This window comes from Typopeltis vanoorti, chromosome 18, assembly GCF_054136105.1.
Source record: "Typopeltis vanoorti isolate ZY-2024b chromosome 18, IOZ_Tvanoo_1.0, whole genome shotgun sequence".
In the NCBI taxonomy this organism is placed as follows: domain Eukaryota; kingdom Metazoa; phylum Arthropoda; class Arachnida; order Uropygi; family Thelyphonidae; genus Typopeltis; species Typopeltis vanoorti.
In genome coordinates, this window is record NC_143566.1 from 80128836 (window position 1) to 80145291 (window position 16456).

At 37.0% G+C, this 16456-nt stretch overlaps 1 protein-coding gene across 2 annotated transcripts; it reads left to right on the forward strand.

Moving 5' to 3' along the window:
- Positions 1-447: 447 nt before the first annotated feature.
- LOC150096836 (uncharacterized) lies at positions 448-8386 on the forward strand. 2 transcript variants are annotated; one of them, XM_090407833.1, is made up of 3 exons: positions 448-606; positions 1206-5190; positions 8165-8386. In XM_090407833.1, exons 1-3 carry the CDS (start codon positions 589-591, stop codon positions 8170-8172), a joined length of 4011 nt encoding a protein of 1336 aa, XP_090263959.1. In that variant the 5' UTR covers positions 448-588; the 3' UTR covers positions 8173-8386. The 2 variants fall into 2 exon arrangements, with proteins under 2 accessions (XP_090263959.1, XP_090263960.1); XM_090407834.1 differs by having other exon boundaries at positions 8202-8386.
- The last annotated feature ends 8070 nt before the right edge of the window (positions 8387-16456 follow it).

Below are 16456 nucleotides of genomic sequence, written 5' to 3' on the forward strand. Positions count from 1 at the left end.
TGCTTTTCTATTACCAGAATAGTCTCACAGCTGTTATATTATCTTTTATGGTATGATACAATATACCAAGTTGGGATCATGTTTCCTAAAAGTGGGTCACTGTCAAACATGGTACAGTAAAAATAAATCGACACTGGAAGTTCTGCGTAATTCTTCAGGTTGACGACTATGTTCTTATTACTTCAAATATGTAATTTCAGGCACATAATTCAACCCAACACTTTTACTTCAACAATATTCGTGATTTTTCAACAGAATTATGTGTCGAAATCGGATGAGCCTTTATTTGATGGCACTCAGTTTATAGTAGGCGAAGATATCAATTTCAAGTGCAAAAATCAAGTGTGATATCTTCACCTTGAAAAATAGTCTGCAGGATGGCTTTGGAGAAAACTCTCACGAAATACGAGGTACTTTGATTCGCTACATTTACGGTAACTATAGAATCATTCGATGGCGTAAAAGAAATTAGAACCGTGGGACTGTTTTTAGGGGAGTGTCTATGGACTTTAAGTAGCTCAGTCCGAGCGCTCGAGATCTATTCGGAAGGACTGCCTCATCGAGTGAGCATCTCCGGAGGGGTCAACCATGGGGACTAAATTTTGGGTAAGTAAGATCTCTCTCTCTCTCTCTCTCTCTCTCATTTATGTAATTGTGAATAACGATGCAAGCGAAAATCGCTATAATAATTACATTCCCAATAAAATGCTGCCATTTCCAGTAATCAAATAGTTGGAAATAAAACTAAAAATATTTCAGTTTTAGGGAGTTTACCCTTATATATCCCATGTTAATATCGGATTATGAAGTTGATTTTTACATTACTTTTCTTTTCGAAACCCTAACGTATAAGTCTATTAAATCTTTACAGATATTGCAAAAAATCTTCAAGAATGGCAAGTGGCAACACTATAGCTTGTTTAAAGAATGATTAATTAATTACAAATAAAATGGAATTCATCTCATGAAGAGTGTGTGTGTGTGTGTGTGTGTGTGTGTGAGAGAGAGAGAGAGAGAGAGAGAGAGAGAGAGAGAGAGAGAGAGAGAGAGAGAGAGAGAGAGAGAGCTGGAATAATAATAATAACAGTAAACCGAAATATGACTATGTAACCCTTCTTTAGAATAAATTTATATCTCTTAATAGTCATGCGTATACTCTCTCTGGAGTAATTTATTTATTGCATTTTTTTCTTTTTTATTTTCAGATCTTTTCGATTGCTTTCACAACAACGTTTTTACTGTCATCAGCTGCTACACTGAGTCGCAACAAAGAAAACAGCAACTCAAATAGTGAACATTCTAAAAACAAACGTGATCTTGCAGAAGTATTGAGTGATAAAGTAGCCGCTGGATTTCGGGATATATCTCCTCTAACTGCTGATTTAAAGATAAACACTGATGGAGTCATTAGCGGAGGCGCTGCTGGAGCTGCAGCAGCAGCTAGCAATAGTTATGGATATGTACCGGTTCAACCATACTTGTATGCTCCTTTACCTGCGGTAGCAGAAGATGTTGCCATGAGTCATTCTTCAAGAGAATCCCATTTAGACTCTACTGGTAGTTTATCAAGAGTTGGAGCAGGAAATGCATATGTAGAAGACATGCAAATGGTCCAGTCTTCAAGTTCTCAAGAACTAGACACTGCAGGAAGACTCAAAACTATCAGTGATGCAGGTGGAAACGTTCAAGAAAAGGGAGCATTTACTTCATCTGGAAGGGCATCTCACGCTGCTTCAAACGCTGCTGTTTCGCGAGTTGGGGCTGGAGATGCCTTCGTCGAAGACGTACAAATGGCACACAGTGGAGGCTCAGCTGCTGTAGATGCAGCGGGAACAATTAAACGACAAGAAGACATAGCTGGACATTATCAAGATGAATCGGCATTTGCAGCTTCGGGAAGGGCATCAACAGTGGATGCTGCTGGAACCATTTCAAGAGTTGGAGCTGGTAACGCGCTTGTAGAAGATATTGATATGGCAAGTTCAGCATCAAATAGCGAAGTCGATGCAGCAGCAAAGATGAGTTCTCATGGAGATATATATGGACCGGTACACGAAGGAGGAGCCTTTGGGGCTTCTGGTAGATCATCTCATTCGGATTCTAAAGCAACTATATCAAGAGTTGGAGCAGGAAATGCATTTGTGGAAGATGTCTCAACAATGAATACTGGAAAGTCAGTTCAGTCTGATGTAGCAGGAAAATTTTCTCGAAGTGAATTACCAGTACATCATGGATATCATGGTGATCACCACAGCGCAGCTGCAGCATCGGCAGCAGCAGCTGGTGGTGGATATCATGGTGATCACCACAGTGCAGCAGCAGCAGCAGCAGCTGGAACTTATGGAGTTGGACATCATAATGGGTATCTTCACCATGGCGATCATCACAGTATGGGGGCTGCAGCTGCAGCAGGAGCAGCTGGTGTCGACTACCATCATGGAGTACATGGTGGCATGGCAGGGGCGGCAGCAGCTGCTGGAGCAGTTGATCATCACTATCTTGGAGATTATCATCATGGTGCTGCAGGATTAGCAACAGCAGCAGCAGCTGGGGCAGTAGGAGTAGGCGATCATTATGGATATCACCATGACGGTCACCATGGATTAGCTGCAGCTGGTGCAGCAGCAGGAGCTATTGGAGTAGACCACCATCTTGCCCATCATGATGACCACCATGGAGAACATCATAACGTTGTGGGATCAGGTGCAGCAGCTGCAGCAGGAGGAAGTGCAGGAGGCGGTAGATCAGCAGCAGTAGGTGGTGCAGTTGGAATAAGTCATCATGACATTCATCATGATGACCATCATGGAGGACATCATGAAATAGCAGGCTCAGCAGCAACAGCTGGAGCTGTTGCAGCTGGTCATCATGACGATCATCATGGAGAACATCATGACATTGTAGGATCAGGTGCTGCAAGTGCAGCAGGAGCAGCAGGAAGTGGCGGTGGATCAGCAGCAGCAGCTGGCGCAGCTGGGATAAGTCATCATGGTCTTCATCATGACGATCATCATGGAGTATATCATGGAATAGCAGGTGCAGCTGCAGCAAGTGGAGCTGTTCTTCATCATGGTTATCTCGATGACATTCATCATGATGACCATCATGGAGGACATCACGGTATAACAGGTGCAGCAGCTGCAGCAAGTGGAGCTGTTCATCATGGCTACCTCCATGACGATCATCACGGAGTACATCATGGAATGGCAGGTGCAGCAGCTGCAGCAGGTGGAGTTGCTCATCATGGCTACCTCTATGACGATCATCACGGAGTACATCACGGAATGGCAGGTGCAGCAGCTGCAGCAAGTGGAGCTGTTCATCATGGCTACCTGCATGACGATCATCACGGAGTACATCACGGAATAGCTGGTGCAGCAGCAGCAGCAGGTGGAGTTGCACATCATGGCTACCTCCATGACGATCATCACGGAGTACATCACGGATTAGCAGGGGCAGCAGCAGCAAGTGGAGCTGTTCATCATGGCTACCTTCATGACGGCCATCACGGAGTACATCACGGAATAGCTGGTGCAGCAGCAGCAAGTGGAGCTGTTCTTCATCACGGTTACCTCCATGACATTCATCATGATGATCATCACGGAGTACATCACGGAATAACAGGTGCAGCAGCTGCAGCAAGTGGAGCTGTTCATCATGGCTACCTGCATGACGATCATCACGGAGTACATCATGGAATGGCAGGTGCAGCAGCTGCAGCAGGTGGAGTTGCTCATCATGGCTACCTCCATGACGATCATCATCATGGAGTACATCATGGAACAGCAGGTGCTGCAGCAGCAGCAAGTGGAGCTGTTCATCATGACTACCTTTATGACGATCACCATGGAGTACATCATGGATTAGCAGGTGCAGCAGCGGCAAGTGGAGCTGTTCTTCATCATGATGACCATCACGGAGGACATCACGGAATGGCAGGTGCAGCAGCTGCAGCAAGTGGAGCTGTTCATCATGGCTACCTCCATGACGATCATCATGGAATACATCACGGAATGACAGGTGCTGCAGCTGCAGCAAGTGGAGGTGTTCATCATGGCTACCTCCATGACGATCATCATGGAGTACATCACGGAATGACAGGTGCAGCAGCTGCAGCAAGTGGAGCTGTTCATCATGGCTACCTCCATGACGATCATCATGGAATACATCACGGAATGACAGGTGCTGCAGCTGCAGCAAGTGGAGGTGTTCATCATGGCTACCTCCATGACGATCATCATGGAGTACATCACGGAATGACAGGTGCAGCAGCTGCAGCAAGTGGAGCTGTTCATCATGGCTACCTCCATGACGATCATCATGGAGTACATCACGGAATGACAGGTGCAGCAGCTGCAGCAAGTGGAGCTGTTCATCATGGCTACCTCCATGACGATCATCATGGAATACATCACGGAATGACAGGTGCTGCAGCTGCAGCAAGTGGAGCTGTTCATCATGGCTACCTCCATGACGATCATCATGGAGTACATCACGGAATGACAGGTGCAGCAGCTGCAGCAAGTGGAGCTGTTCATCATGGCTACCTCCATGACGATCATCACGGAGTACATCACGGAATGACAGGTGCAGCAGCTGCAGCAAGTGGAGCTGTTCATCATGGATACCTCCATGACATTCATCATGATGATCACCATGGAGTTCATCATGGAATAGCAGCAGCAAGTGGAGCTATAGGTCATCACGGATACCATCATGGGATAGCAGGAGCGGCAGCTGCAGCTGGAGCAGCAGGAATAGAACCTCATCATGGCTACCATCATGGGTATCATCATGGCGTGGCTGGAGCAGCAGCTGGTGCATATGGAGGAGACTATCATAATGGCTATCATCATGGCCTAGCTGGAGCAGCTGCAGCTGGAAGTTTTGGAGGCTACCATCATGGCGCTCTTCACGATGGCCATCACGGAGATCATCATCACCTAAGTGCAGCAGCCGCAGCTGGAGCCGGATCTTATGGACATGACCTTCATCATCCTTATCATCATGGCTATCATCATGGAATCGCAGGAGCTGCAGCAGCTGGATCTTATGGAGACTATCATCATGGCTACCATCATGGTTTATCTGGAGCGGCAGCAGCAGCAGCTGGAGCAGTTGAAGCAGACCATCATCATGGCATAGGAGCATCAAGATCTGCATCACTTGCAGCAGCTGGAGCTGGTGGAGGTAAGGGAGGCGGGGGTGGAGCTGCAAGATCAGCTTCCTTAGCAGCTTCTCGTGCTCATGGAGGAGGATTTGCTGAATCAGAAAGATCAGCAGCATTATCGGCTGCTGCTGCAGAATTTGGAGCTGCAGATGGATATGGTAGAGCTAGCTCAGCTGCTTTGTCTCGCGGGCCATTTGGTAAAGCTTTATCAGCATCCTCTGCAGAAGGTGCAGCAGCTGGTTCCAAGGCCCTTTCAGCTTCATTAGCTGAAGGCTATGGTCACCATCCACATTTAGGGCCCCACTATCACCATCATCCAAATTTAGGGCACCACCTGGATTTTGGTCACTATTACCATCCGGATTTTGGTCACCATCACCTCGGTTTAGGCCACTACCATCCAGATCATGGCGATCATGTATTTTATGGGTACTACCCAGGATATGGTCATCATCTTGGTATTGGTCACCATGCAGGTTTTGGTCATCATCCAGGTTATGGCCACCATCTACTTTATGGTCACCACCCAGTTTACTATTATCCCTGGGGAAGCCATGCAAGAAGCACTGCTGTAGCAGCTTCAGGTGCCCATGGAGGACATGGAGGTGCAAGTTCATCCGCTGCAGCAGGGGCTATGTCTGTAGGAGGACACCATGTAGGTAGAGCTCTTACAGCAGCAGGGGCAGGGAAGAGTAGGGGAATTGGTTTAGGTGTAGCTCATAGTGGAGGCTGTAACTGTCCAGCAGACCACCACCACCACCATCTCCATCATGGTGGTTCAGTGGCTGCAGCAGGTGCTGGTGCAGGTGTATTAGCACCATAGAGCATAATCAAAGAATGATTGCAGTGTCATAACATCAGGTAGGTTATGGCTGTGATAAATAATAACGAAGTATTCGAAACAGATAAATAATTGATTATTTATCTACTTCCAATACTTTCGTTATGAATGTTCCATTTGAATAATTTTGCATTTTAATTTCTGAAAGATTTTTGCTGAAACATTGGAATAATAATCTGAAATTTCCAATGCGGAGCCTTACAACCATATAACTTCACCAAGCACTCTATGATGCATTATACTATAAAAGTCGTAATTCTGAGTATAAGGCATGTTTTACAAAGTGCTCATTCTTGTTGGTTTTCTTACTTGACAACTTCCTTTACACTCATTTCTCTGACCTAATTGTACAGTTCAAAGCATTTCGGACAGATTCTTATAGATATATCCCATATTCAATTTGTCCAATTAAGAAATAATCAGTGTTTTTTTTTTCACCTTTTTTTCTTTAGCAAACGTCATGTTTGTTTTAAGTACGTATCTCTTTTTTACACGAGAGATTTTTTTAAAGGTTATCATTTTTTCAGATAAAGTAGATCCAAAAACGGCGACAAAAACTCGGTTGAACTATGAGACCTGTGAAGGGTGTTCATATCAAAGGCATCCTCAGTATAAATTTAAAAATGGAACAGAGGTGCATAATGGAAGATTGAACCTACATCTGTCTGTGCGCTAAAGTCCCAACAATGTTTAAAAAATTAAACAGGCAGAGCCGTGTTAAGGAGAAAAAAGTTTTTATAAAAGAGATATCTATTTAATAAGGGTTTCAAAGATCTTTCTGCTTAATCTTTCACAAATCTTTCTGACCTCTTCTAAACACAGAACGTGTTTAGAAGAGGACAATGCTCTTCAAGTCCAGATTGTTCCAACTCTGTGCTTCACCGAGCCTATAAACCAGGCAGTTTACTTTGACAAGACAGAAAATCGCATTTTGCCAAGACAGAGGATCGCACAGAAAAACGTAAATGCATTCTTGCCTCGTTTGCATTGCCAAATCTTCAATTATGTCGCTTTTTTTATTTCATTTTTAAATTTATACAGATAATGTTCTTGACGCTTTGAGCGAAATTTTTTTTATGGAATAAATTTTCACCTAAGTTTTCTGTTGCTATCAGTTATTCGTTTAGTTGTTGGTTTAGTAAGAGCTGTGAATCTGGATTTTGTTGTTCTTTCTAAATTTGATGGTAAAAATAAACACCACCAAACTGTTTTGTATTTTCAAGAATAACGTGGTTTCCTTAAAAAAAGAATTTCCCTCAAGTTCAAGCCCCCTTTTTTGCGTAATAAGAATGAATGGTGAAGTAGAGTGGTGTAGAATAGCCTATTTTTTTTAGGCAAAGTGCTCCAAATTCAGTAAAACAAAACTTCAAAGTCTTTGAAAGTACCATTTTCCATTCATTGTATGCAGCCTAGTATCGTCCATAACCAACTTTGAAACCACAATTCAAATGCAAATTATTCAATGCAGGAAATTCTAAAGAGGACAAAAAATTAAGTTGGTAAGTGTAAAGATTCGTTCGTTAAAAAAAAAAAAAAAAAAAAAAAAAAAAAAAAGCCGTCCAAAATTGGAAAAGAATAATTGATTCTTAAATTATTATATTTTATGGATGTTAATTTTTTTATTCCGTAAAATTTTCCATCTTTGAGCAGTCTACTTAAAAAAAAGCTACATTTGCTATTAATGTAGAATCAATGTAGACGTCAAACTGCAGATTAAATCAGTAACACAGTGCATTGCAATTGACGCTGAATAACGTACTCGACCTAGTAATAACCATAGAATTATTACCAGGTAAGAGTTTATTCCTCTCTCCTAACCTAATGCTTCACAGGCATTTCTCGTATTTTAAAAAAGAAATTCCGTCATGCTTGCTCTAAGAAAAAAAAAAGCTGGTTTACTGCTTATCTTGCAGATGCCTTTTTTGGTAGATTAGCCATTTTTTATATTCAAATATCTGAGTATCAAAATTTTGCGGCAAAATTATTTAACAAAAATAGAAAAGAATCTCATATATTATTATGCGCCAAGGTAATTTTAAATTATTAAATTTAAAATTAAAAAAGATAAAATTTAATTATTAAAATAATGTAAAACGTATTTTAAAATTAAATTAAATTTCTTAAAATCAATTACTGTCATTTTTTACTTTCAGGTTGGTAATAATTAAATGGTATTATCTTTTAATGTAGAGTAAAAGACAAGCCATTGTCCACAGAAGATGCCTATGATTCTCAGAAGTCTATGTAATTACGTGTTTCTAACCCAACCAACTACCCTATTCTGGAGATAATGTTATTAGTAGGCTCAACTTCAGTTCACTGTCTGTATGTACTCGTCGTTCTTCAGTGAAAATAATAAACCTGACTTCCGTCAATTTCTGTGTTTAATCTTGTTATCAAATGAAATAATCACGCAAATATTACTTTCAATAAATTTCTAAGACAGCAAAAATTGTTTCAATATTTAATAATTTAATAAAGATAAGTATGCTTATTTAATATAGCCATGATTGTTTTAATAAATAACAAAAGATTACCTCTAAAGATGATTGAACCTAAAATTACAAGTTTACAAAATTCAAGCAATCTAATAATATATCTCTGCCACAATGTGGATTCTAATCCCAAAAGCTAAATAAACACAGACATGAAAAATGAATGTGATAGTATTTACTCGAATATACTAGCCCTCGCGTATACCTCATCCCTGATTTAAATTCCGAAAAAAGAAATTAAAAAGTTTCACTTATAGTTCGCACACGAAAAAAGTATAAAACTTTAAGAAATAGACAGTGAATGTTGCCATGGCAATTTCAGATATTTTGTCATTCAGTTGAAGAGAATCAATATTTCAACTCAACAATGGTCGATTTGCCTTTTTCATCGAGTAGCACTGTCTTTTGTTAATGCCACACCATCATATGCATAGAGATGGAAGAAACCAATTTCTTCCATCTCTATGCATATGATAGTGCGGTAGAGGAAATGTGGGAGTGAGAGCATTGACTTCTACTCGATCTTGGATTGGCCGGAGGCTCACTAAAAATTAAATTGAACCATGATTTTTCCAGAAAATAATTAATTTAATTGCAGAAATTCAAATATATCGCGTGATGAAGGTTATCGGCTGATCGCGTGAATAACGTTGATTATTAAACTTAAAATGCATTCATTTTAATAAATAATATGAGCAATTATAAATTATAATGAATACTGAAGATTTATAAACGTCAATTTAGTTTTTTCCTGAAACACTGCAGTGTCCGAAAATCCCCGCATATATTTCGCTCAACGATTTATTAATTTTAATTTTGGGGAAAACGTGCCAGTTATATTCGAATAAATACGGTAGATACTGTGCTCATAATAACAGAATTCTAATACATTCGTAACTATGAAAAGACAGAACGAGAGAGAAATTTTGTAAATCCTCACATAGAAAGAGAGGCAAAAACTAAGTATAGTGACTCTGAAATTAACGAGACGTTTGTGAAGATTATGTAAATTGTCTTTTTTGTTGTCAAAATGATTTCAAGACTAAACGTAATCATTAATATTTATTTACACCAAAACTTCAGTTAAATATCCAACCAAAATTTAATCACAATATTTCATCACAATAAAAGAAAATTACTGTTTGGAATGAAAATAAGTATACATAATATATATAGAAATTATTTTAAAATAAAAAAGGTATATTAATACAAATAACGATAATTTTATATAATAATTTTATATAAAAATATCAATTTTTATTTAAAAAGATCATTTTTATTTAAAAATAATATTAAATAAAATATTTGATATGATAATTCTAAATACAGAATTAAATTTGCAAAACATATAATATTCTTTAGTTCTAAAATCAATTGGGGTCTTAGCAGAAAAACAGATTAACTTGAGTTTTGTGAACGGCATTTTCTTATCTTTCTTCATTTTCTTTTTTCTTTCTTTCTTTTTTTTTTTTTTTTTTTTTAAAGAGAATGAAGTTTTGTGAACTGCATTTTCTTTTTAAAGTAACACTTTTCAGCTATAATAAAAGCTAGCCAAAGCCAGCTTTTAGAATAAACAAAATAATTTTTGAATGAATAAATAATGAAACGAAAGAATGAATGAAATAATGATATTTACTACACTTTAATCTCAAATGATAATTAATTAAAACACCGGATTTTTTATTCTCTTTGCTATTATACCAATCACAACTACCTTAGTCCACCATTATTTCTTTGATTGTTTGTTTTATACTCCTAAATTTTGTCTATTACGTTGACAGACACTGGTAGAAGAAACACTTAATTGAGCAACTCCTTATATCTCTTTAACAACCAACTAAATTCACTTTATTTGTTAATAACACTTGCCAATGTAATTAGTAAAAGCTGTGCACTAATTACTATGTTGTCGTAAATGCTTCAAGTATGTGATTTAGTTTATTACCTCATCAAAAGGGGAACCGGAAGGGTGGGGTTATTACTGAACGTCATTAAACTGATATGTGCCCTGCATTCCTCTTTCACTTATCTCTTCCTAGTCATAATGAAGCTAGTGCAATTAGCAGTCATTTTTGATGCTTATAATATTCGTATTAAGAAAACCATACTGAATGGTTTATAATTGTAGCAGTAGTCTCTTAATGAGATCCTGATAGACTGTTTGTTATTAACGCTACCTTAATTAATAAGGAGACAATGACCCCCCGGAACAACCTATGATGTAAGTTCATGTAAATATATAGAATGTTCGAACAGGATTTGGATTATCGATCTGCTAAATCTATACAAGAATGTAACAGATGATACAAAAGTTTTGGAATGAATCAACTAAACCTTTTTTTGTAGCATTTTATTTTTAACAATAAAAGCATTTCTTCCTTCGTGATGTACATTTATTCACTCCGATAGAATAGCCATGCTGGAAAAAAAATTATATTACAGGTAAGAACAATGATGTTTCAACTGACTACAAAAATAAACTGCATACATGATTATGTAACTGTAGCTCTATTTCTTTCTTTTTACAAACTTTTAATAGACACGTCTCTTACTTTTAATACTTACAGATCATTAGTACAATAGATTAATAATAGTTTGAGCAATATAATAATGTTATATTACGGTATTCGTCTATACCCACAAAAAATGCTGATAATATCATTTAAAAAATCATTCTATAAACTTCTAGAAAAGAAATAATTTTCTAAATATGAGAGAGACAGAAGTTTCATCATATCTTACCTTGTTTTCTCTGAGGATTCACAAATAGCTGATAGGCACCACATATTGATAGGGATAAGTATAATAAGTGTAAGTCAAAGGCTTGTTGTAATACGCAGGATAGAAGAGGTGATCCGTGTACAAATATGGATAGATTAAGGTCCTGACTTTTTTGTTTTCATCTTTCTTTTCTTCCTCTGCAGTAACAACCATAACTACACTCGTAATTAGTGCAAGGAACAACTGGAAAGTTGAGACTAATTTTATATTAAAAAAATGGTTTGTTTCGAAACTTCACAAAATAACTGTCATATATATTTTTGTTTTAAAAGTTATACTCAAATGTTTATATCTGAAGCCTGATTTAAATTAAATAAATTATAAATAAATAAATTCCGTATTCATACAATATTATTGCTGGTACTGTATAATAAAATAATTTCTTTACTAATCGTTGCGATGGATGCTGGACTTACTGCCGAGGCAGTTAAGGTTATGATGTCAATGCATTATACGTGTTAAAGATACGTGTTCTTCTAACCGGTTTGGCCCTATTAAAAAGAACTCCAACTTCTGGGAAATAAAACTTTGTCTCAGGTGAACGACACCCGCTGACTCATCTTTTAGTCATAAAAGTCTTACTCGTGTCTGCCTGGTTGGCCGAGTGGCTAGCGTATCCGTAGTGTTGGTGGTGGGCAGTAGATGGCGTTGGTGTAGAATGATGGTAGTTGCGGTTCGCTGTTGTTGGTGGATTGGTGGAGCGGAGAGTTCTAGAGTAGGTGCCCTCCCTGGATGAGTCTTTGGATTCCCTGGAAATGTCACATAACAATAATAATAATAATAAATTTCTCCTTCTTGAAAACGGAATCCACACTCAGAACTTTTTTATCAAAGAACATAATCGATTAATAAAGTGATTTATCTGTTGAAAGAAAAAAATAAACAATATTTTCTTCATTGATGATTTAGACTATAAGCGAAGATTACATTCTCATTCTAGTCTTTCATTCCTTTTACAAGTAATTACAAATAAAATTAATTAATATTAATTATTTTTATTTTTGGGGCAGTCTAGTCTTTTTGTGTTCTACATCAGACTAGAATTATAAGCTACACTTATAATTCTAGTCGAATGTAGAACACAACAGCAATGTAGACAAATGTTCACTCGATAGTAATGGGAACATACACTCGTGAACCAAAACATTAAGACAATCCACTTTGTAGCGAGTTGGTTCTCCTTTCGCAGAGATAGCCGCTTACGCTCCTCCTGGTGTTGATCCGAAGTATTCGGAATAAAGTAGACAGAGCAAGGTCAGCCAATGACGGAACCATTGGTATAAACCGGCTGTGCCGTGTTCAACATAATCGCAGAAGTGTACGGCGGGATTAAAATCTGAATTAGGCGTCTAAGTGTGCATACGAAATATATGGATACGCTCTTTGAATCATGCTCGCAAGTTGCTAGCCTAATGACAGTGGGCATTGTTTTGCCGGAAGAGTCCAGATCCACTGGGCCACATTGACATCCACATAGGGAGATATCTTGTCCCAAACATGACAGGTTAGAACTAGCGGTTGAGATTGTTCATTAGGGCTCATGAGGGATTCCCCTGATTGAACCTCCTCGTTAGAGGCTCAGTGAGGCGAATCTGGACACCTCGTTAGGGGTGAGGGTTCCAATAATGTTCATGGGAACAATCCCATACCAGAATAACGCCATCACTTGCCTGTTTCCGGCCCATTCAGTTAGATAAGACAGAACAGGCTTCGTTTTCACAATGTTTTGGCTAGAGAGGGTGTGCGTCCCTGAACAAGGAAAGACAGGTAAAGAAACATCATAACGATGTTCAAAATTTCATGAGCCACTGAATACTGATAATAGTAGGAGGCTTTAATGGCATATTAGGATACTAAAATATACCAAAAACTGTAGGCGAAGACGATTCAATCTTTCTGTGATGAGAGATTTTTAATTATTTTATGAATTAAAAATAATAAACACATTTTTTTGTAAAGTATATCCATAAATTCAGACTGAAAGACTGGGGGATTACGATACGTACAGAATTTTATAATTATTAATAAAATTTTCCGAACTAAGAAACACTGAAGTTTATAGAGATAATGACATATAGCCACGGTGGCCAAACTGCGGCTCGTGAGCCGCATGTGCTCTTCTTATGTTTTATTGCTGCTCAACTAACAAATAAAAAATATTTATAATTTTTCTTAATTTTCTAGCAGACATGGGTAATCACCTAATAACGTTTTCCTGAATGATGATAATAATTTAAAAAAAATCGAGGCAAAGCCAAAAAAAAAAGGAAAAAAAAACTGTTTTTCTCTAAAAATGAAAAATTGCATTGCGAGTTTACGTCTCAATATCCAGAAGAATCTGAAATACGAATTAAAAAGCTTAAATCGTTGAAATCTTCAGTTAATAACCAAATTAACTTCATGACAAAATTTACTGAAGAATCTAAAACTGTAATACAGGCTAGTTTTAAAATATCATGGAACATCGCGCGTGCAAAATGGCCTTATACCGAAGAGTAATTTATTAAGCAAAACATTCTTGATACAATTGAGTCACTGGCCCTAATAACTCCGTCGAATTTCAGAAATAAACGTGGATTTATTATCAAAATTAGAAAACGATATAAAAGATTGTGTAGCATTTTGTTTGGCGCTTGACGCATCAACTGACATTACAGACCAACCACAATTAGCAATTTTTATTCGTTTCGTTATTGAGGACGGAGTGACGCGAGAAGAATTATTAGATTTAATAGCATTAAAAGATAGTACTAGTGGCCCTTGATATTAAGCAAGCTTTTGATGTTGCCCTTAAAAATGTTATGAAAAGTAAATTAGTAAGTGTGGCTACTGATGGAGCAGCAGCAATAGTGGGTAAGAATATAGGATTAATTGGACTTTAAAAAAAAGACGAAAGCATTCCCGATTTCATTCCAATTCATTGTAATTTGCATCGAGAATATCTTGTTGCAAAACACTTTAATTTTCAACATCTGTTTACACCACTCATAAAAATCGTAAATTTCATTCAGCCAATGCAAAAAACCACTGTCAGTTTCGAAATTTTATTGATGAACTTGATTTGAATGAACAAATAAATGATTTATTGGTTGTACTGCATAGTGAGATGATTATCTACGTACGATGCATTGAACAAATTTGTAGCTTTATTGGAACCTGTTATCGAATTCCTAGATATAAAAAAGCAATCATATCCGCAATTAAAAAACAATCAATGGATCCAGGACTTCATGTTTTTTACCGATATAATGGAACATTTACAAAATTTCAATGTGTCGCTGCAAGGCGAGGACAAGAATATTTCAGAATTGAAATATTCTTGTCCTGTGATTGACATTCAATCACTTTCCACGTTTGAAAAAAAAAAAGCGACTTCAGGGTGTGATATTCTTCCTACATCCATCAGTAACTATCGAGCAAAATTAAACAACCTGTTGGTCGATTCTGAAGAAGGATTTGTAGACTTACAAGAATTAAAACCATCTTTCTATTAAATCCATTTGAAATTGATGTAATTAGCAACGGTTTCCCGCTTCTAAAAAGCTACTTCCTGGAACGGCATCAGGAGAAATGGAGTTAATAGAAATGCAAGAAGACGAAGGTCTTAAAATGTTACATAATTCAGTAAATTTAATCAATGAATTTTGGAAATGTGTACCTACCATAAAGTATAGCCATTTAAAATTACAGCATACGTTTATTATCAATTTTTGGATTGACGTGTGATGTTGAATCACTGTACTCAACGATGAAATTTGTAAAATCCAAGTATCGTTCTCGATTAACAAACCAACATTTGAAAGAATTAATAAGAAGTTCAATTACTAATTACAAACGAAATTATCAAAAATGAGTTGCTAATTTAGAAATCCATAAACCTTCTACTAGTGAAGAGTAAATACAAAAATGTAAATACATGTAAAAAAAATATGTAATATAAATATAATGTTTCAAAAACTTTTTTTCCTTATTCTTCATAAATGATTGTATTTATATGTGTACGTATATGACTGACATAGACCTTTGAGATGTGGTTCTTAACAATTTCTGGTAGTAACTAGGGCTCTTGCTGCAAAAACTCTGGCCACCCCTGACATATAGCATGCTCTCACTGACGAGACTTCAATAAAGGTCGAAACCGGTCTGGGTAGTGACCTTTCACATAATACATAGCATTATACATGTCCATAAGGAGATGTGCTTAGTCAATGGGATACTTATATATATATATAACTAAATATAAGGATATATATATATATATATATATATATATAAGTATCCCATTGACTATATAACTAAATAAAACTATAACTATATAGTAAAAGAGTATACTATATAACTAAATATAAGTATATATATATATATATATATCTCCTTATGGACAACTGGAAGACTGCATATCATGTCTTCTTATTCTTTCCCTCCTCTTTTACCTTGCGATGTCGAGGATTTTTCTACACTTAACCGCTACCATATCGAAGATAAAATGGTTAGTCTTATGCCTCTCAGTGTACCCTATGTCTTTAGATGCGTGTGTTCAAGGGCCGGTTTGCCTGTACTGCTTTTCTATTTTTAATTAAAAATAAAATATATTGAATTATATATCTATATTATGTATACTATATTATATTATGAATTATTGAATTAGAAATCAGCTAAAAAGGAAATAACTGAAGAAGAATTAGAAATCAGCCCGAAAGAAGCCAGAAACGGAAAATCGCTTGGAGAAGATAAGCTAGATTCAGAACTATATAAATACGCAGGAACAAGATTCAAAGAAAGATTCTTATTATTTTTAAATAAAATTTACTGAACTGGTATCCCCCCCCCCCCCAACAGAATGGAAAAAAGCAATTGTGATTCCTATCTTTAAGAAAGGTAATAGAGATAACCCTAAAAAATATAGCGGTATCAGTATACTAAATTACTGTTACAAAATATATAGCAGAATCTTAAATAACAAACTAATGAAATATTCCGAAAACTTTATTTTAGAAGTACAGAATCGATTTAGAAAAGGACGATCATGTATAGACCAGGCCTTTTGCCTAAAATTAATAATAGAGAAAAGAAGAGAATATAATTTAGAAACACATATTGCATTTATTGACTTTGAAAAAGCATTTTTCCAAAGTTAAAAGACCATATTATTTAACATATTAAAAGAAA